We start from the raw sequence: 22312 nt of genomic DNA, 5'->3' as shown, positions 1-22312 counted from the left end.
GTACTCACTAGCCGGGAGGGGACAAACTGGAATATGCTTTTCGATTCGATTTTAAAGCCTCAAATTATGATGCTAAAAATGAATCTCTTATTGCAGGTATCAAAATGGCTTTAGATGCAGAAGCTAAGAACTTGATCACCTACTTTGATTCCCAGCTGGTGACAAATCAGGTAGAAGGCAGATATGAAGTTAAGGAAAAATGCATGAAAGAGTATCTCCAGGAGATAAAGGAGCTTACAGGCCGGCTGAAGAATTTTCAGATCCACCAAATTCCTCGAACAAAAAATAACAACGCTAACTAAATAGCTAGACTAGTCAGCTCTTTAGTTGGCTGTAACACTCGCACAGTCATTGTACAAACTCTTGCCAAGAATTCTCTTGAAACTGATATAGCTATGTTGCAGATTGAACGGATTGAGGGAAACCATTGTTGGATTATCCTCAAAGAAGATACCTTTCCTACTGACGATATGGATGCAATCCACTTGAAAAGTAGGGCAGCTAGGTTTGTTCTATTAGATGGTATTTTATACAAGTGTAGTTTCTCTCAACCTTACCTACGATACTTGTCAACAGAGGAGGGTAAGAACATACTATAGAAAATACATGAAGGAGCTTGTGGATCCCACATAGGCAGCATGGCTTTGGCAAACAAAACTTTGTGAGCAGGTTATTTTTGACCGGCTCTCAAGAAAGACGAGATAAATTGGACCTAGAATTGTGAGCGATACCAAAAGCATGTCCTGCTAATCATGTCCTAGCCGAACCATTTAAGGTCATATCAACACCTTGCCCGTTTTCCCAGTAGGGAGTAGACATAGTAGGATCCTTCCGAACTGCATAGGGTCAATGTAAATTTATGCTTGTGACAGTAGATTAGTTCAACGAGTGGGTGGAAGCAGAGCCCTTAGTCAGAAATACTGAAAACGAAGTGATAAAAATCCTTTGAAATAATATAATTTCTAGGTATAGTTTGCCTTGTGCTATTATTTCTGACAATGGTCGTCGATTTTAGGGTTGGAAAATTCAAGATTTTAGGAAAAAAATTTATCCCATGTGATTTGAGAAATGAATCAAAAACCCTTTATGAAGAATGAAATAGTAAATAATTCCCCTGTATTAGAAAAATGAAGCAAATTACCCTCTTATCTAAATCATTGATAGGGGTGTAGTTTGCTTCATTTTTTGAAATACAAGGGGTAATTTGCTAAATTTTTTTAGACAGGAGGTATTTGGCCATTTAATATATCATAGAAGTAAATTGAATTTAGCCCCTTAATTTTATTTATATGCTCATTTGTGTTTTTAATTTTTTTTACAGTTTGATTGGTGTAACTAAAAGATGTTTTGTAAACAATTAGAGATATTAGTAAACAAATACAAGTGTCATCAAGTGTGTGAATCTCCTCTCTTATTGAAAGACAATCAATATGTATATTTTAAGTATATGGAAAAATGATGCTTTGAGAAACGAAAGGACGAATGGTTGTTTTACTTCAACAGGAATGGGACACTATTTCTTTTCCTTCATTTTATGCAAATTTTGAATGATCACAATATTTCGTTGCTCCGACACATTTAGCTCCAACCCCCGACATCCATAAATAAAATGGCAACCACACATGTTTTTCATGTGGCAGCTAGTTAATGGTCTGGAGGAGGGTTCAGTACATGTCCAACTCACATGTGGTGTTCTAAAATAAGTAAACTACAACTAATTTAATTAAACAAAATAAAGTATTAAATTAGTTGAACACTAGTTCATGGTCCAAAATTCGAGTAATAATCTACAAGCTGATCAAATGCATATGAGTGAAAATTAGTGTTGAGAGTGTGTGTGGTTAGTAAGAATTTCTACAAAAAATGAAATGAAATGAAAACAACTTGCATATAAATCTGAGTTTTTTCTGTAGCAGCTTTTGTAACGGCCTTTGAAACTCTTAATATAGCCGTTGAAAATGAGCCAGTAGAAAATATTAGTCGTTATTTTGTAACGAATTTTATAATGGCCATTATGAAAAATCCTTCTTTAATGTCACAGTTTTTGTAACACTGTCTTTCTGTATATTTTCCCACAGTTTTTTGCACTACCATTGTAACAACTCTTTATTTTATCAAAAAGTCGTTACAAAAATGATGAGCCGTTACAAAAACCATAGCAAATTAGCAACGACCAATAAATTGTAACGGTTTTAGACACACAGAAAATTTGTACTGGCTACTGTAACAGTTTTAGCCGGTACAAAATAAATATATTTTTATTACCCTCTCAATGACATCAGCATATCTAATCCGTTATAAAATGCTACAAAGGCTATGTGTATAGTAACGACCATATCATTGTTACAAAAAAGTCATTACAAATCCTGACATTTTTATAATGCTTGTTCATGGACATGGTGGGAACCCACACCCTTATTCTTGGGCTTTTAGAGAATATATTAGCAATTCAAACCCCTGTATTTTTTAGAATGCAGCAATTTACCCTATTGTGTTTTATATATAGTTTGAACTTTTATAAATTGATAAGATTTTAGGCCATGACAAATTGCAAGATAGGATAAGGTCATAGTATGTGGCAATAGAGGATGTGGGGTTGCAATAAGTTGCAAAGATCTCAATCGATTATCGGACAAGATGTGAGGTCGCTATCTATTGTGAATGATCAACAATTGAACGACCATGAGCGAAAACAATCAAGGAAAGAGGGCACGGAGAATGGCAGCGAGCCCCCCTCCCCATGCTCCAAATCACGCACGAAGCCTTTCGACAACTAATCGAAGATGCGTCGGCTCAAGCCGCTTCAAGGGTGTTCGCCTAGTAATCACAGAGCACGTAGCATCTGCTCTTTGAGGGCAGGTTACCTAGGAAATTATTGTTGTTAATCTATATTATTTAATATATATTTTAAACAAATTATTACTAAATTTTCAGATGGACTCTAAATATAATTAATCATATTTAGAGATGAAGCTAAGCCCTGTTGAGCCGCCACGGCAGACAGGGCTTAGCTTCAAATATGATGGAGCATTAGCTGATAATGATGAAATAATTGTAGTCAATAAATAATTCGATTTGAATGTCACATTGTGATTTTTTGAAAATAATATGGAAAAGTAGTTCCTAGCCGCAAGAATTCCAATTATATAAACAACATCGAACAATATTGATGTAACAATAATTACTAGTACCGAAAACTTTGTGGCCTTTCGATTGTCAAGTCATAGTTGTAAGAGTTAATTGTATTTGGAATAATTTGGTTTGACGATTGCACAGTTAATTATTAAACTTTTTTTGTGATAGAATTAATTTGAATTAATTGATTTTAGAAGAAGTGATTATAGTGTTTAGAGCGTTTTAGTCCCATAAGATAGGAGGTTCAGTATTTTTAGTCACTTGCTTTATGAAAATTTTAAAATAGTTTTAAAAATGAGAAAACTCGACATATTTAGTACTATTATCAAATTTTCAAAATGATCCCAAAATTGAAAAAACTTCACATATTTAATACTCAAAGCTGAAGGTTGACCTGCTAAATCACAGGGTCAAACAAACACTTTATATCACTATATTTTGCATTTAATTTACAAAGCAATTGTTTACTAATTTAAAACTTTTGTTAAATTTAATATTTATTTAAATTAATTAATTAAATTTTGATAAGGCTATGCCTATTTTCTGGCTTCGCCATTGATTCTATATATATATATGTATATGTATATCTATATTACAAGAAGAACATATGCCAAATTAAACATACAATATCACATTGTCCATTACTTTGTGAAGCCAACTCTCCCTGAAAATATTTGCAGACCATAGCATATTCATACATTGCTCATTTGAACTCAGGAATCCAAGACATGGCGATGGTTAACCAAAAGCAATCTCTTGAGGTACTTGAAGCTGAAGCTCACGTTTGGAATCAGGTGTTCAACTAAGTAAACTCCATGTCACTGAAATGTGCAACTGAGCTTGGCATCCCCGACGTCATCCACAAGCATGGCGGCCCGATGACCCTGACTGAACTGCTAGATGCTCTCCCGGCTGTCGACAAAGCCAAAGCCAATTGCATGTACCGTCTCATGCGAATCCTCGTGCATTCTGGCTTCTTTGTATTAGAAAAACTCAATTCGTCTAATGAGGATGGCTATTCGCTTACGCCTGCTTCACGTCTTTTGGTCGGAGATCGCCCCATGAGCATGAAACCCTTTGTAATTTCCCAAATTGATCCCATCCTTATTGAGTCGATGCACCATTTGAGTAGATGGTTCCAAACTACTCATGACCCCACACCGTTTCATACCGCCAATAACAGGACGTCATTCTGGGAGAAGAAAGAGCGGAACTCGAGGTTTAGCCATTTGTTTGATCAAGGCATGGAAAGTGATACTCCAATGGTGGCCAGCGTGATTACTAGAGATTGTAGGCAAGTGTTTGAGGGTTTGGATTCCCTCGTGGATGTAGGCGGAGGCACCGGAACTTTGGCCAAGGCCATAGCCCAGGCGTTCCCGCAAATTCATTGTACAGTGCTTGATCTACCACATATTGTGGCGGGATTGGAGGGGAGAAAGAACTTGAAGTATATTGAGGGAAATATGTTCGACTATATTCCCCCATCAGATGCAGTTCTACTCAAGGCAAGCTCGCATGATCAATTTTCACATATTTATAAAGGGGTTTAATGCATTTACCTTCACATTGCAAATCAACAAATTACCCCCTATGAAAAAATAATTACAATTAATCTCGGATGTTTTTTAAATGAAGTAATTTACCTCCTTGTCTATGAAGGTAAATTGATTCGTTTTGAAAAATTACAAAATTTCTTTGATAAAAAGATAATTTGCTCATTTACCGATATCACCAGATTGCTTCAATTTCTTCCTGTATATATTCTTGACCAATAATTGATATGGACAGTGGGTACTTCATGATTGGAGCGATGAGGAAAGTGTTGAGATACTGAAGAAATGTAAAGAATCAGTGAGCAATGGAAAGAGAGGGAAGGTGATAATCATCGAGATGGTGGTGAAGGAGAATGAATCAGTTGAAACTCAACTCCTCCTTGACATGCTCATGATGGCTTTAGTTGGAGGAAAAGAAAGAACGGAAAAAGAATGGGCAGATCTCATTTCTGACGCTGGCTTTAGTGGTTATAGGATTTATCCTGTTTTGCCATTGAGATCTATCATCGAGATATATCCTTAATTATATATATATATATATATATATATATATATTTTTGATTGATGGTAATTGAAATATGTTGTGTAAACAATTATAGATATTAATAAAGAATTCTACTACAAGAAAAAAGGATAAAATACATAAAACTTCCCTTTGTTTTAAAAAGTCTGCAAAAATATCTACTTGTTACGAGAATAGGTTAAAAGCTCCTCTGTGTTTTGTAAAACTCAACTCTATCGCCCCCTCTATATTAAATCCAACTAACGGTGTTTTTTTAGAAAATAACCATTATACCCTTACTTGATATATATTATTTCTTATTCTAATGACTGTTGGATCTTTTTTGATCAAATACTGATCGTTAGATCTAATTAATTAATCTCAACCGTTAGATTTTAAAAAATAATTTAAAATTAAAAAATATATTATTATTACATATAAATAAAAAAATATATTTTTTTAATCTTTATGATTAAAAAAAATAAATAATTGAGCCCCTCTTTTTTTTTAAAAATAAAATAATTTACCTCTCTATTTAAGGAGGTATATTGTTTCATTTAAAAAAATATAGGGGATATATTGCTATATTTTAAAAAATACATGGAGAAAAATTACAATTTTTTTTCACAAAAAGATAATTTACTCATTTACAATATCTCGAGACTGCTTGTATTTTTTCCTGTATAATATTCTCGACCAATAATTTGAAATGGACAGTGGTTACTTCATGATTGGAGCGATGAGGAAAGTGTCAAGATACTGAAGAAATGTAAAGAAGCAGTAACGAGCAATGGAAAGAGAGGGAAGGTGATAATCATCGAGATGGTGGTGAAGGAGAATGAATCAGTTGAAACTCAACTCCTCCTTGACATGCTCATGATGGCTACATTTAAAGGAAAAGAAAGAACGGAAAAAGAATGGGCAAATCTCATTTCTGACGCTGGCTTCAGTGGTTATCGGATTTATCCTGTTTTGGCACTGAGATCTATCATTGAGATATATCCTTAACTATATATATATATATATATTTACAATTTTCATTGGTGGTAACTGAAATATGTTGTGTAAACAATTATAAATATTAATAAAGAATTTTACTACAAGAAAAAAGAATAGAAAGTGTTTACCTGGCATCAAGTGTGTGAATCTCCTCTCTTATTGAATAACATTCAATATGTATATTTTAAATAAATGAAAAAATTATTTTTGAGAAACAAATGGACAAAATTATTATTTTACTCCCACACGAAAGCGGACAATATTTCCCATCCTTCATTTTTATGCAAATTTTAAAGTGATCCTATTATTTCATTGCTCCGGCACATTTAGCTTCACCTCCTAACATCTATAAATTGATAAAAGTAAATTTACATCTTTGTTTATGTAACTAACTCTATTTACACATTCAGTCATTGTTTACTAGTTTAGTCCTAAACATCTCATATTTGATAAAAGTAAATATGGATTTAAACCGTAGAAAATGACTGCTATACACACCAGACGTGCGTATCTTCCACTTCTTGTTACTTGTTAACAGAATGTGGTTTTTTGCTGACTAAAATAAAATAGCAGGGGGATTTTAGCCTATTCTCAAAATAGGAGAGTGAAGTTTTATACATTTAGTCCAAAAAAGAATACAATGTGTATACCTGGCATCAAATGTGTAATCTCCTCTCTTGTTGAATAACAATCAATATGTATATTTTAGGGAAAATTGCATAAAAAAATTCCCCATATATTTTTAGAATTTAGCTAAAAATCCCCTGTGCTAAAAGAATAGGTAAAACAAACCCTATGTTTTTCAAAGTGTTGCATTATCTCCTATGCTGTTAGTTAAACCCGAACAGCGTTAAATTTTTACTAAATTGATCGTTATACCCTTCTTATAATTATCGTTGATCTTTGAATGTAAAAAATAAATGGTCCAGATCTTAAGTAATTTTGAATATATTTTTCATTTATATATACATTATATACAACGTATATACTATTTCTCATAAATCTTCTCTCTAAGATTCCAGCGTCATCTGAAAGAATTTTCTGTCATTGCTTATACCATTCGAATCCTCTCCTTAAGGCGAACATATACATACCATCAATTTTAATTTTTATTGATCGTAGAGAGTGAGTTCCGAGCACGATCGTCAAAACTTCTTGGTTTCGATTCATCGTCGTCCGGATGAATTCCGGCCTGGGACCACCACCACTAGACTCGTCTCGACCTGAAGATTAGAAAGGGACCAAACTTGATTATTTTCATCAAGTTTTTGCTGAGATCCAAAAATTTTGAATTTGACACTGTTATGTGAAGTTCATGCCGTCGATTCGCTGTCATATGAACGAATCACGGCGTGAGACTACCATCGTTTGACTCCTCTCGTTCAAACGATTTCAACAAGGTCAAGCTTGTCCATTTTCATCACCGCCGACGACTCTTCGGCGACAGAGAAGACGGCGGAAAGAAGAGAGATAAATAAAAATTAAGTAAAATAATAAAAAATAGTAAATGTCTAATTTATATATATATTAATAATTTAAATATAATATTTTATCTAAGTTAAAGAAATTGATATAATTTTGAAGTATTTCTATATTTATTTAGTATATTATATAAATAAATAATATAATATATTTAAATTAAGTAATAATATAGCAAAAGTATTTAATTTAATAAAATTTAAAAATAATAAAAAAATGTTAAATGTTTAATTGAAATATATATTAATAGTTTTAATATAATATTTTATATACGGTAAAAAAATTGACATAATTTTTAGATATTTATTATATGTACTTAGTATATTTTATGAATAAATATTAAAATGCATTTAAATTAAATAATAATTTAATTTAATTAGTAATATATAATATTGTAAGTGATTTTTATTTATATTCATATGAAATTATTCAATTTAATAAAAAATTTAAAAATAAAAAAATATTAAATGTTTAATTTAAATATATATTAATAATTTTAATGTAACATTTTACATAAGTTAAAAAAATTGATGTAATTTTTAGGTATTGTTATATTGATTAGTATATTTTATAAATAAATATAAAAATATATTTAAATTAAATAATAATTTAATTTAATTAATAATATATAATATTATAAGTGATTTTTTTATTTATATTCAAACAAAAGGGACAAATTGGACATTTGCCCACTTAAAACCCTATTTTTGTGTAGTATGTTTGCCGGAGGATGTCAAGTTGCATATATAGTAGAGGAGAAGGGTATTTTGGACCATTACACTACCAAAAAATCTGAAATGAGAAAAAAAAAAAAGGCCCGTACTCTCATTTCCACCGCATGTACAACACCTTCGTTGGGTTTGGACGGAGTGGGTCTTTTTGCATGGTTTCAAAATTTACAAGGTCTTTTATAGCTATTCATTTAATACAAGTAAGTTTTGTGCAATTTTAGCATAACGCAAAGGGGGGTGTTATGCAATTTTCCCTATATTTTAAATAAATGGAAAAATTATATTTTGGAGAAACAAATGGACAAAATTATAATTTAGTCCCACATGAAAGCGGCAATATCTCCCGTCCTTCATTTTTATGTAAATTTTAAAATGATCCTAATATTTCATTGGTCCGGCACATTTAGCTTCACCCCCTAACATCTATAAATTGATAAAAGCAAAATTATATTTTTGGTCTAGTAACTTACTCTATTTATACATTTAGTCATTTTTTTGACTAATTTAGTTCTAAACATCTCACATTTGGTCCATTTTTCAAAAAATTTAGTCTTGCATTGACAACTTTAGACCTAATAACTCATAGTTACAAAAACAAAAAATGAGATCTATTAATTACAATGTGAAAGGAATAAAAAATTATCAATAAATGACTAAATTTATTAAAAAATTATCGAAATATTAGAAGTGGTAACCATCAAGCGAGTTGGTGTTCCTTATGAACCATTCTAAACAGTTCTAATTTCAACAAACTGTTAATAATTGAGAGTAGTCCTTTGGACAAACTTCATTGTATCCTTAAAATATGTTTAGCTCATACGCATTTTAATTGAAGCGCTTGGATCATAAATGCTATGGGGTTGCATCACGCATATGATGGCGGTCACAAAACCAACATCTATTTTTTGATCTAAAACGTTCCAACTGTTAGAATATGTGATGAGAAAATCAATTAAATTGGTATTTTTATAATCTACTTAAGCAATTTTTTTTATATGTAACATTGAATTAGTGAGCAAAATATGAATTTGATGGCAATCTTTTGTTGCCCTTGTTTCCTATTATGCTTTTATTGCCTCGTATCACAATAGAGGCCCCAGACAATCAAACAATCAATGTAGTTGCGTTGTGCATTAGATGGCAACTGTGAGATCAACTTTTGATGATTGGGTCTCGAATGTTCCAAGTTGGGAGTGTGGAGACTGGGCATCGAGAGTTTTATCAAGACTTGCTAAATGTTAGATTTATTAGATAAGTTACTTGTCTCATCGCCGACAGACGTGGGATATCTATGTAACTTTAGTGGGTGGTTGGTAAGGATTGAACCGATTGAATTGGCTCCCTTAGAATCTTTATATGGAAGCCTATGGGGCTTAATCTGTATGACTGGTACTCCTCAACTCTGGTATTATAATTTAGTCCTTAGATTTTAGGATTTATGGCAGTCGCATATATGTGATGGTTGTATCTTGAGCCTAGTGAAAGATGACTATGAACTTTGACGTGATCATTATAAGTCTTCTCCAGTATAATCATAACATATAGTGAGGACGGTAAGTTCCAACACTAAATCTATCGCCTGTCATTGAATGACAATTATATTATCTATGCGCTCTAAGATGTGTTTATGTTCCTTGAGTCTGTGAACACAATGATTAATTGAATTGGGAAAGGTTTCCTATATCAATCAAAGGAGTAAATGTGTATAGAATGATAAGTATAGTTGTCTAGTCCAAGATGAGAACCAACGCCGAATTTAATAAACTAGACTTAGACCAGAAGACAACTGGTGGAAAGGTTGTACCCGTATGGTACTTGGGAATCTAAATGTTCACGCTACATTCATCTATTTGTAATGTCATGGACTGTTTCTAGACGACTACCCATGGTGACAAACACTTCTGCATTAATGGTTAATAGATTTAATTAATTAATTGCGTCAGATACAAGCCCAAGTCTAGTTCAGGTTGAACCTCAATAGTCACACACAAAACACTACAGAAATTGTAGAGTAATGGTGGAATTAATTACAAAAGAAATGAATTAATAGTTTACATTAATTTAGGAGAATAAATTAGTAGATCAGTTAATATGAAAGTCCATTTGATGGCTGACCCAAGGTTTAAAATTAATAGGATTAATTAAGTTTGAGCCAATCACATTTTAATTAATTTGATTTTGCTTGATTCAATTAATTAATGGGATTGATTACTTGATGAAAATGGGTTCAGTTTATTTAATTAGTTTAAATAAATCTTTTGGGCTATTATTGGACCTTAGAATTAATAAGTAATGCCCATAGATTTATTGGATCAAGCCCACAAACTAGGCATACTAGTCTAACCAACTAAGAGCCCAACTGGCTCATCAGTAGGACGGATAAGGGCCCATCAACAAGATGGATAAAGCTCATCAATGGGGAAGAAAGTCCCACAGGCTTTACTACTACTTTACTGAACTGGTAAGGCTATGCAATAAACTCATTTCAACTAGACACTTCATCATACAACTGGGAGGAAACATCATGTAGCTAGTAATACATTTGTACACATCATCCTTTAATATCTCCAAGTGGTTCCAAGTAAATCAGTAACAGATATGCTGAAAAATCCACAACTAACCAACTCCCAGATCCTTAGACGGATAATGCAGGATTCTGTCCAACTCATGTATCTCAGATAATATTTATCCAAATTACAAACGATTTATTCCGGATGATACCTAACTTAAAAGGCGTTCCGACTCTGTAAGAACTTAGCAATTAACCCAATATCCTACTCTATACAAGCCTATAAATTGAGGCTTTGTGCAGTCACTTAGCAACATCATTCTTCAGACTCAAACTATCACTTTCTCTCATTATTTTATCTCAATTTTTGTGCTATTCTAAACTTATATTTTGCACTCCATACGAATACATACACCTTATCACCATTTTATACCATTATTCTCACTTTAATTAAAGTTTTTCCTTTTATTTCTTCATAAAACGTTACTGACTTAAACATCGAAGTGCTAAACTCTGTTTTGCAGGGCTAGTCCTCTGATAATCTTAGGATTTTATGAAGATCCTTCAACCCTTGTTGTGTGGTCAAATTTCTGGTATGCATCACTGGCGCCGTCTCTGCGAATGCTTGAACTTTGACGTGAGAAATGACTAATTCCAACAACGGAGGTAACAATGGATCCTACAAGGGAAACTCTTCCCTCACTAGTACAGTTAGACCAACTACTCCACCTACAAATCCCACTTTCGGAGCTGCTAATGTCCCTATTCCAAATCTAGCCTTCGAAGCCAATGCTCCAACTTTTGACCAAACAGTTAGACCTATTGTTATGAACCCACTCTTCTATGAGCAACTTTGTCAATTCATCATGGAACCATCAACTCAACCCTCTGTGATTCTTAAGCTAGGGGAGCAGGATCCTTTTCCCAACTGGAGAGAGGCGGGACACCAGGAAGTCAAGGTTTGGTCGAACAGATTCCTGCTTGGCTCCAAAAGAACAGTCTACCCCTGCTGATTTTTGTAGGCAACGAGACATCCTGATGTTAATGCCCTAGTATTTGTGAATCCCTGAAGAATGGATTGTGGAACTTCGACAACAGGTGAAGAAAGAAACCATGCCTGCTGAACATGGTATTCCTTTTAGCGAACACATCATGGTTGAAGAACTCCCTACTCATTTTCAAGCACCTTCACATCTACCTACCTATGATGGTAAGACTTATCCAACTAAACAAATCCGTAAGTTTGAAAATGCAGTCTAGCTGCACAGGGATAGTAACGGTAGTAAGTGTCGTGTTTTCCTTACTACACTAACAAGTTCTGTGCAGCAATGGTTCGACCAGCTTCCAGTTGGATCAGTTAGATCCTTTCTAGAGTTTAGCTCCCTTTTCCAATACCAATTTGCCAGCAGCAAGAAATACAACAAACCGGTCATTAGCCTTTTCGGCATCAAGCATTTTAACACAATCATCCTGAAGTGCCTACACCCCACCAAGAGGAGCTCGTCAGTGAACCACCTAGGGACTTCGTGGAGGTCCCCTATTTGAGTCCTTAACCAAGAAACCAACCGTTGAATTTTTGGATGTTCTAGCTTGAGCAAAAAAATATAATATATGAATTTGGAAGATGCCTGGCTGGTGAAAAAGAACGGTCGGGACGAAAGAAAGGAGAACTAGCTATTTTCCATGTGTAAAGCTAGAGGTGTGCCATGAGGACGTTTCAACCCCCTTGATCCAAAAAATGAACAGTACACACCTCTCATTACCAGCCCTACTAGGATGCTTATAGCGATCGAGACTTCCAGCTTTGCGGTGGCCTCAAATTTCAAAGTCCAAATATTTTTTCAGGTATCATAGAGAATACGACACATGATACCAATCGTTGCTGCCAACTGAGACACGAGATAGAAAGAATCATCCAAGTCAGTTACCTGAAAGATTACGTGGATAAGGAGAAAAGGCACAAAGAAAAGGAAGAACGTTCTCGCCACCATAGCTCCTACAGGAGTGAGCATCTAGTCGAAGATACTGCTAAGAGGGAGCAGAGAAAGAAAGAAGCCCAAACTTGAGAAATGAGCTTGAAAAACATCCTCGCTAAAGGAGTAATCCATATAATAGCTGGAGGACCCATTGACGGGAATATAGGTCGAGTTAGACGCGCACATGCAGGAGCTGCGAGAACCATTATAGAAATAGACGACAAGGCGCCAGTAAGGGGACCAATGATCCACTTTTGTCTTGCTAACACCGAGGGAGTATATTTACCCTATAACGACGTAATTCTGCTTCTCTGACATCCCAAAGATTATAATACATAATTGTAGAATTAATGGACAAATTTTTATGAAACCTAGTGATTAGTAAATAAATTGTAGGTCATAATTGGAATATAATAAAACTTAAACGAATTAAATTGGAATTCGTTATAATATTTGGGGGCAACATATATTAATCAAGAAATTTAGGAAGGACATAATGGGTATTTTAAAAAAAGTCTAATTAAATAAATAAAATTAATAATAATGTTATATATATATCAGTAAATAATATATATGTATGTATATATGAGAAAGAAAGAATCGAAGCCCACCACCTCACTCTCTCATTCTCTTTTATTTTCTTTGTCTTGGTCCACACACACAAATACACAACACACGCTTTTCAGCGGAGAAAAAACGAAGAAACGGAGGTACGAAAATTATAATTTTATTTTATATTAACTTGTATAACTGTATTATTTAATTAGTCCATTTATTAAATATTGTTTATATTGAGCGATGTATTATTTAATCGAAATATTTTACGAGTTTGGCTATTTAAAATAGTGTCGAATTAAATATCAAATCGAATATAAAAATAATATTATTGATTAATTAGATTATTAAATTTATTAGATTCGAATATTACTATCACTAATTTATACAATTCCATCGGAATTATTAACCAAATACACAATTCTATGTATTATCGTTTAATTAAATTATATAATAGCGAGAAATTTATAGAAAATTCATAAAAATATTTCTAAAATTATATTTAAGAATACTATGTTATTAAGGAGGAAAAATGAGGGTTTTAATGAAAACTTAATTAAGGATGTTATTAAAAATGATATTTATAAATATATAAGGGGTTTGGTTAAATGAATTCTTATGAATTACTTGATAAATTATAAGTATCTTTATGAGGCCTAGAGTGTCTAGTTACTAAGAAGAACTAGAACGAAAATTTATATTTCGATAGAGATGGAATATTAGAGAATTATTAGAAATTGTACGAATAATATTTAATATTATATTTAAAAGAAATTACGATATTCTCGTATATTAATTGTATGTGGTATAACTGATTATAGGATACAGGGGTAAGGTGAAAGGACTGACAACTATCAATTGAGTAGATAAAAGCGTTCTGAAGTCGAGGTAAGTAAATAATTAGTATTATCTATATATGTCCCCTTTATTTGTGCTATTCCTGTTATATAAATTTGTAATTCATGCTGATATTGATTTATCTGAAAATATATGAGTGCTGAATGATTTAATTTGATTGACAAAATTGTGTATGTGGAATGAGAAAATACGTTGAGACATTATGTTTGTTGGGTGATGTGCTGTAAGTATCTGAGAATGACTATATATTGATATATGATTTTACGTTACTAGTTGCTTATAAGAATGGTGATATGTGAAAATGAGGGAGTGGTGGAAATTGAATATAATTGTGGTGTGAATACCCCTTGATGTGTTGAAAAACCTGTAAGACGAAATAAAATAAAAAGAGCTATGATGCGATATGAGAAAGAAATGAAATGAAAAGAGCGATGCTGCGATATAAAAGAGCAATGCTTCGAAATAAAAGAGCTATGATGCGAAATGAAAGAGCTATGATGCGAATTGAAAGAGCTATGATACGAAATGATATTGATGAGCCGACTCTCAAGGGGATTCACTTGAACTTATTTAACGGTGAGATTGAGTTGACGGAAAAAATACGATATCACCTTCTGCTAAGCAAACTAAAAGGAAGGGACTTTAATTGATTGTTTTACTGCGAATTAGTTATGTGGGGTGATGAAGCTAATTATGTTGGAATTAAATTGACTGTATTCCGTGCATGTTGCCTACTTATCTTGTTTGAGCTATTTTTGATATATATATCTATATATATATATATATATATATGTGGGGCTGGTTATATACTTACTGAGTAGCAGGCTCACCCCTCTGCTGACATTTTCTTCAGGAGTAGACTTTGAGGTGTCTGCCTGTTGAATGCTAAGTCTACACACTATACTCAAGCGGGTTGGGCCAGTATGCAGTTTTCTCCTCTTTGTCAGTTAGAGTACAAATCGTATTTTATTCGTATAAAGAGAACGTAAGCATAGGGATTACTTGTGATGGATTTCTTGTGGTGTTTGATATGTATATATGATGTTGTGGGTTGATTATGCCTGTTATGACGTTGGGATTACGTATGCATATTGATTAGATGATTATATGCATATTTATATATATTGACACAAGGGTTACTATAAATATGACGTTTAGGGAAGATATAGTCCTAGTAGTGATAGGGGGTGCTACAGCTTCAGTGGATAATTATACTGTTCAACGTATTTTTGTGGATTCAAGTGACAAATGGAGCTGAGAGACATCCGGTCGGCGTTGGTTGTTACTTCGCTGTATGGCTTTGTAGGAGAGGTCGTCCACTCTATGGGATAAATTTCGCTTCCCTTTTCTTTAGGTACATAGCCCACCAGGAGGACTAAGATGGTTCGTTTTCTAGTCATAGATATGCCGGCACATATAACATGATTCTAGGACGGCTTGCTCTGAACACTTTCCTAGCAGTTATTTTCTACGTACCATATGAAGTTGAAATTCCCTATTGGAACCAAATTAGTAGAAGTCAAAGGGGATCAATACAAAGATCGAAAGTGTTATGTAGAGGCCATAAGAGGCAGCAACAGGAAGATAGAGATTGACCCACCTAATAAGGAAGCTAGTCGAGGCTCTACTCAATAAAATGATAAGAAAGGCATCATTCCCGCTCTTGTTCAGCTGGTTGAAGAGCTACTGAGTATCCAGCTGGTGTTCGAAGAGTCAAACAAAATCACCAAGATCGATTCCCAATTGAGTGTTATACTAGTTGGACAATTAACCGCCTTTTATAGCAGAACGTTGATGTCTTTGCTTGGTCAGCCAGTGACCACGTGGGAATTGATCCCAGCATCGTAGTTAAAAACCTGAACTTGGATCCAAGCTTCCCCCCAAGTGAAGCAAAAGTAGAGGCATTTTGCCGAAAGAGGATAAAATCTTCAAGAGGAGATAAGTAAATTATTTTTGGCACGTCATGTTTAGGGAAATTCAATTCCCATAATGGTTATCCAATGTGGTGTTGGTGTCTAAATCAAGTAATAAGTGGCGCATGTGTGTTGACTTTAGAGATGTTAATAAGGCATGCTCCAAAGATTTTTACCCCTTTCCCCATATAGACCAGTTGGTGGATTCCACCTCCAGCCATGAACTACTAAATTTAATGGATACTTCGCAGAGTTATCACCAAATTATGCTTAACCCCGATGATCAGAAACGAGTTAGCTTTATCACATTAGGGGGGATCTATTGTTATGTTGTTATGCCTTTCGTGCTGAAAATTGCAGGTGCTACACCAACGTTCGGTGGACCGCATGTTTCGAGAATAGTTGAGGCGTAAGTGGAGTATATGTGAACGACATGCTGGTAAAGAGTCGACAGATGGGTCCAGCACCTCGCTGACCTAGCGAATACATTTAATGTACTAAGAAAATATCACATGAAACTAAATTCGTTCAAGTGCGCAATTGGGGTACGAAGTGGCAGGTTCATAGGAGGTACAATTATTTAAATAATGCAAAAAAAAAAAAAAAATTACAGATTTGGTGTGAATTGGGAAACTTCAAAATTCTGAGCGGCACCGCGGTGTTCCACCGCGGTGCCAACTTTTTAAATTAAAAAAACAAATTTCAAGTGTCACCGCGGTTCTTCACCGCGGTGACACAGAAATTAAAAAAAAAAAAATATATAAACGGCCACCGCGGTCAGTGACCGCGGTGGCTGAATAAAATATAAAAAAAAAATGAACAGGTGAAGAACCGCTATCTGAGATAGCGGTTCTTCACCAGGACCGAAAAAAAAAATTGGTCAAAGTTGCAGCCTGCAATTGCAGGCTGCAGGTGCTGAGCCACCGCACTCACGCAGTGCGGTGGCTCAGCAAATTGCTTTCACGTGAATACATTGCAGCTCACACTATTTTAAGTGTGAGCTGCAATGTGAAATCTCACTCCACCGCAAAGCAAAGCACTACATTGTTTTCATCTTCCTCTTTCTCTCAAATTCTTCTTCTTCTTCCTCTCGGCTTCATCTTCATCTTCATATTCATCTTCATCTTCATCTTCATCTTCCTCTTCTCGGCAATTTTTCTTGTTATTCCTCTCAGTTAATTTTGAAAAATATTTAAAATCAGTATGTCTAATTTTGGCCCTATCGATACCAGTGTTCTGTACGGGCAATTAAATCATCGGTCTGAGGATGTATCTGAAAATCCGGATACAACATTATCCGTACGACGTGGTGATATAGCTTTTTTTCGTGTCCTCCAACTAGCACCACGTCATATACGTGTTTTACAAGTACTCCAAAATATGGGGTTTCTTGGTGTCTTGCAGTGTGGGCATGTTGAAATTGACACCCACTTAATTACTGCATTAGTAGAGAGATGGCGCCCCGAGACACACACATTTCATTTTACGGTGGGCGAAGCAACCGTGACATTGCAGGATATCGCGATCATCTGGGCACTCCCGGTGGAAGGTAATCTTATTACCGGGGTAGATAGAAGGTATAATACCCAACAATGGCAAAATTATTGTCATGAACAGTTGGGTTTTATTCCAAACGAAGATGCTTTTAGATGGTCGAGAATAAAATTGTCAGTGTTATATGAGTATTTATTAGAAAATACATGTGATGATGATAGCCCATTTGAGGCTGTGCTACAGGAGGCACGAATATGTGCCATGTGCATTCTTGGTGGAGTGTTGTGCCCTGATGCTACAGGGAATACCGTGTCATTATTATATTTACGGCATATGGAAAACATTCACGAGGAATATACCTCAAATTGGGGTTCAGCTGTGTTGGCCTATCTGTACCGGGAGCTATGTACAGCATCACAAAGAGGGAAAACTAATATTGGCGGTGCCATGCAATTATTGCAGATATGGGCATGGTCTCGCATAATAACACTTGCACCCGTTCCCTCGAGTGAAGCTTCATCTCTAGTGCCGACCATTATTGACCCTGACAATATTCTGCCTAGCCCTCCATATGCTGCACGGTATGGACATTTTTTATTTATTTATATAGTTATAAAAATTTTTGATTTCACTAACTTTTCTTAATTTTGATTTTAGGTGGTCGTTTCATATATCCCGTACTGATACGGCGCACAATGCTCTACGCATAATAAGGAACGTTTTGGACCGTATGCAGTTAAATGAGGTATATTGTTGTGATTTATTTTTTACTTTTAGTAATATAATTGATGCATTTGTTCCAAGTATATTGATTGTTGTTATATGCTATTGTAGTTTATTTGGACTCCGTATAATAATATTGCCGTCGAGCTTGAGGCATTGCCCTATTATGCAATGCGCACAACGTGGAATATACGATGCCCATTGATCAATTATTCGCTGGTGGAGATGCATCACCCGGAGAGGGTTCTTCGCCAATTTGGCTATGTGCAAGACATCCCCCAAAACCCATTGATCAGTGAGCGTCGTTTACACTCAATAGATAGGCGAGGACGTCAGGACATGGACTGGGCAACGTTTCACGCGGACTACATTGCGAAATGGAACGATGTGCAATCAATGGTGGTGGAAGGACCCATTATTGAAGGTGGTCGTGATACCGTTCCTGACTATATGAACTGGTATCATCAAATTACTCGGGTCCAAATTTCACAAAACATATTGTCTACGAACACGCCGGGTTATCGACCGACTGACACCCGTGATTGGGAATATGTGGTAAGCACCTTCTAATTTATGTTATGTTCATTTATTTTAGCCAGTTGATTCTGTTTATAATTTGATTTTGTTTAACAGTATAATAGAATGGAGCAGCTAGTGATTGATTGTGAAAATGCCGGAGATGATCAGCAGTCGTTAAGAGATACTCGAGCGCGAGCGCGTACGATCGGACGTGAAATTATGAACTTTTCTAGTTCACGGTATCCAAGCGTTCGAGTTAGACCGACAGACACAGCTCGTGGGAACGCATTCACAGAGGCTGGTCCGTCGAGCGTACATGCCGAGGCCGGTCCATCTACTGGTCGGACAGATATTTAATAGGAACAAATAACATAAGAATTTAATAAATAACTTACTAAACGTCTTTCCAATTGTAAATCTTCAACGGTGGAGTATGAAATTTTGCTGACTGCTCTTGAGAGTGTAAGGGCTAAGAAATGAATGTTGAATTTTTTGAAGTTGTCGTTCGATTTTTCAATGTGAATGACTGAGGGAATGGAGTGTGATATATATAGTTAAAAAAACCGCGATAAACAACCGCGGTGTCACAGACAATAATACAGAAAAATTATTTATCACCGCGCTATCTTAGCGCGGTGTCAGCGAGACTGGAAAAGCAGAAAAGTAATCTCCGCGCTCTGTTAGCGCGGTGTCAGGTACGAAAAAAAAACGTGAATAATGAGCCACCGCGGTGATGAACCGCGGTGGCTCATTCTTTATTTTCTTTTAAAAATTTTATATGCCACCGCGGTTCATATTAAAAAATTATTTTTTTTAATAATTTTGTGTCACCGCGGTGAGCTACCGCGGTGACACAGGAAATATAATTTTTTTTAATTGCCACCGCGGTGAATCACCGCGGTGGCTTTTTAAATTATTTTTTTTTTACCGCGGTGACATAGTAAAATCCTTTTTTTTTTTTATTTTAAATTGTGGCACCGCGGTTTTTCACCGCGGTGCCGCTCAGAATTTTGAAGGATTCAAAATCGCACCAGATCTATAATTTTTTTTTTTTTGCATTATTTAAATAATTGTACCTTCATAGGATACATGGTTACTGAAAAAGGGATTGAGGTCAACCCATATAAAATTCAAGCCATCCAAGAGATGAAGCCTCCTACTAAACTCAATGAAGAACAAAGACTAATAGACACATAGCTGCTCTCAGTAGATTCATATCTCGACCAGTAGAACATAGCCTACCGTTCTTCAAAGATATAACAAAAATCAAGAACTTTGTTTGGGAAGATGAGAGCCAGCAGGTATTCCAAGATTTAAAAACCTACCTAGCAGAACTACCCCTGCTCACCAAAGCAACACTTGAGGAGTCCTTGTACCTCTACTTAGCAGTAAGACTGTAGGCAATCAACTCTATGCTCATCAAGGAAGAAGAAAGACATCAAAATCCCATCTATTATGTAAGCAAGGTATTGCATAGGGCCGAATAGCGGTACCTTGAAAAACTAGCATTGGATTTAATTCTAATAGCACACAAATTACGATCTTATTTCTTGTCACATTCCACTTGTTTACGTACTAATACTCTATACTGAGCGAGATTACCTAAAACTAAAACCTCAAGTAGGATGATTAAATGGGCTATCGAGCTGAGCGAGTACGATATCTCTTATCAGCCCATGACATCCACAAAGGCTGAGGCACTACCTGAATTCATAAATGAAGCCACACTCGTAGAAGGGGATGAAGGAAACTACTTGTGCACGCAAATGGCTCTTCCACCCTTGCTGGAAGCGGAGCCAGAGTAGTACTCACTAGCCTGGAGGGGGACAAACTTGAATATGCTTTTCGATTCGATTTTAAAGCCTCAAATTGTGATGCTAAAAATGAATCTCTTATTGCAGGTATCAAAATGGCTTTAGATGCGGAAGCTAAGAACTTGATCACCTACTTTGATTCCCAGCTGGTGACAAATCAGGTAGAAGGCAGATATGTAGTTAAGGAAGAATGGATGAAAGAGTATCTCTAGGAGATAAATGAGTTTACAGGCCGGCTGAAGAATTTTCAGATCCACCAAATTCCTCGAACAAAAAATAACAACCTAACTATTTAGCTAGGCTAGTCAGCTCTTTAGTTGGCTGTAACACTCGCACTGTCACTGTAAGAACTCTTCTCAAGAATTCTCTTGAAACTGACATAGCTATGTTGCAGATTGAAAGGATTGAGGGAAACTATTGTTGGATTATCCTCAAAGAAGACACCTTTCCTGCTGACGATATGGATGCAATCCACTTGAGAAGTAGGGCAGCTAGGTTTGTTCTATTAGAGGGTATCTTATACAAGTGTAGTTTCTCTCAACCTTACCTACGATACTTGTCAACAGAGGAGGGTAAGAACATACTATAGAAAATACATGAAGGAGCTTGTGGATCCCACATAGGCAGCATGGCTTTGGCAAACAAAACTTTGAGAGTAGGTTATTTTTTACCGGCTCTCAATAAAGACGAGATAAATTGGACCTAGAATTGTGAGCAATACCAAAAGCATGTCCTAACCGAACCATTTAAACCATTTAAGATCATATCAACACCTTGCCCATTCTCCCAGTAGGGAGTAGACATAGTAGGATCCTTCCGAATTGCATAGGGTCAATGTAAATTTATGCTTGTGACAGTAGATTAGTTCAACGAGTGGGTGGAAGCAGAGCCCTTAGTCAGAAACACTGAAAACGAAGTGATAAAAATCCTTTGAAATAATATAATTTGTAAGTATAGTTTACCTTGTGTTATTATTTCTAACAATGGTTGTCGATTTGGGTTGGAAAATTCAAGATTTTAGTTAAAAAATTTATCCCATGTGATTTGAGAAATGAATCAAAAACCCTTTGTGAAGAATGAAATAGTAAATAATTCCCATGTATTAGAAAAATGAAGCAAATTACCCTCTTATCTAAACTATTGATAGGGGTGTAGTTTGCTTTATTTTTTGAAACACAAGGAACAATTTGCTAATTCTTTTTAGACAAGAGGTATTTGCCCATTTAACATATCATAGAAGTAAATTGAATTTAGCCCCTTAATTTTATTTATATGCTCATTTGTGTTTTTAATTTCTTTTACAGTTTGATTGGTGTAACTAAAAATTAGAGATATTAATAAACAAATACATGTGTCATCAAGTGTGTGAATCTACTCTCTTATTGAAAGACAATCAATATGTATATTTTAAGTATATGGAAAAATGATGCTTTGAGAAACGAAAGGACGAATGGTTGTTTTACTTCAACAGGAATGGGACACTATTTCTTTTCCTTCATTTTATGCAAATTTTGAATGATCACAATATTTCGTTGCTCCGACACATTTAGCT

The 22312-nt window shown here is 35.1% G+C and overlaps 2 protein-coding genes across 2 annotated transcripts; both read left to right on the top strand.

The window, feature by feature from the left end:
- Positions 1–3704: 3704 nt before the first annotated feature.
- On the top strand, positions 3705–5366 carry LOC105172353 (putative O-methyltransferase 3). Its single transcript, XM_020697193.2, has 2 exons — positions 3705–4640; positions 4924–5366. The coding sequence occupies exons 1-2, from the start codon at positions 3951–3953 to the stop codon at positions 5209–5211; spliced, it is 978 nt and encodes a 325-aa protein (XP_020552852.2). The 5' UTR covers positions 3705–3950; the 3' UTR covers positions 5212–5366.
- Positions 5367–17413: 12047 nt separating this feature from the next.
- Positions 17414–20972, top strand: LOC105172782 (serine/threonine-protein phosphatase 7 long form homolog). The gene is made up of 5 exons (XM_088885914.1): positions 17414–18285; positions 18362–18449; positions 18539–18982; positions 19061–19286; positions 20848–20972. The coding sequence occupies exons 1-5, from the start codon at positions 17414–17416 to the stop codon at positions 20970–20972; spliced, it is 1755 nt and encodes a 584-aa protein (XP_088742040.1).
- The last annotated feature ends 1340 nt before the right edge of the window (positions 20973–22312 follow it).

The sequence above is a fragment of the Sesamum indicum genome, linkage group LG10, assembly GCF_026168435.1.
Source record: "Sesamum indicum cultivar Baizhima isolate 11 linkage group LG10, ASM2616843v1, whole genome shotgun sequence".
Lineage (NCBI taxonomy): Eukaryota > Viridiplantae > Streptophyta > Magnoliopsida > Lamiales > Pedaliaceae > Sesamum > Sesamum indicum.
This window is presented reverse-complemented; position numbering and strand designations above follow the sequence as displayed.

What these genes read in the sequence shown, in the direction of transcription:
- LOC105172353 (XM_020697193.2), top strand. Translation starts at nt 3,951, where the DNA reads ATGTCACTGAAATGTGCAACTGAGCTTGGCATCCCCGACGTCATCCAC. An exon ending in CAGATGCAGTTCTACTCAAG is followed by an intron (nt 4,641 to 4,923) that starts GCAAGCTCGCAT and finishes TGATATGGACAG; the next exon opens with TGGGTACTTCATGATTGGAG.
- LOC105172782 (XM_088885914.1), top strand. Translation starts at nt 17,414, where the DNA reads ATGTCTAATTTTGGCCCTATCGATACCAGTGTTCTGTACGGGCAATTA. An exon ending in CCCGTGATTGGGAATATGTG is followed by an intron (nt 18,983 to 19,060) that starts GTAAGCACCTTC and finishes TTTGTTTAACAG; the next exon opens with TATAATAGAATGGAGCAGCT. An exon ending in CGAGGCCGGTCCATCTACTG is followed by an intron (nt 19,287 to 20,847) that starts GTCGGACAGATA and finishes CTCTTATTGCAG; the next exon opens with GTATCAAAATGGCTTTAGAT.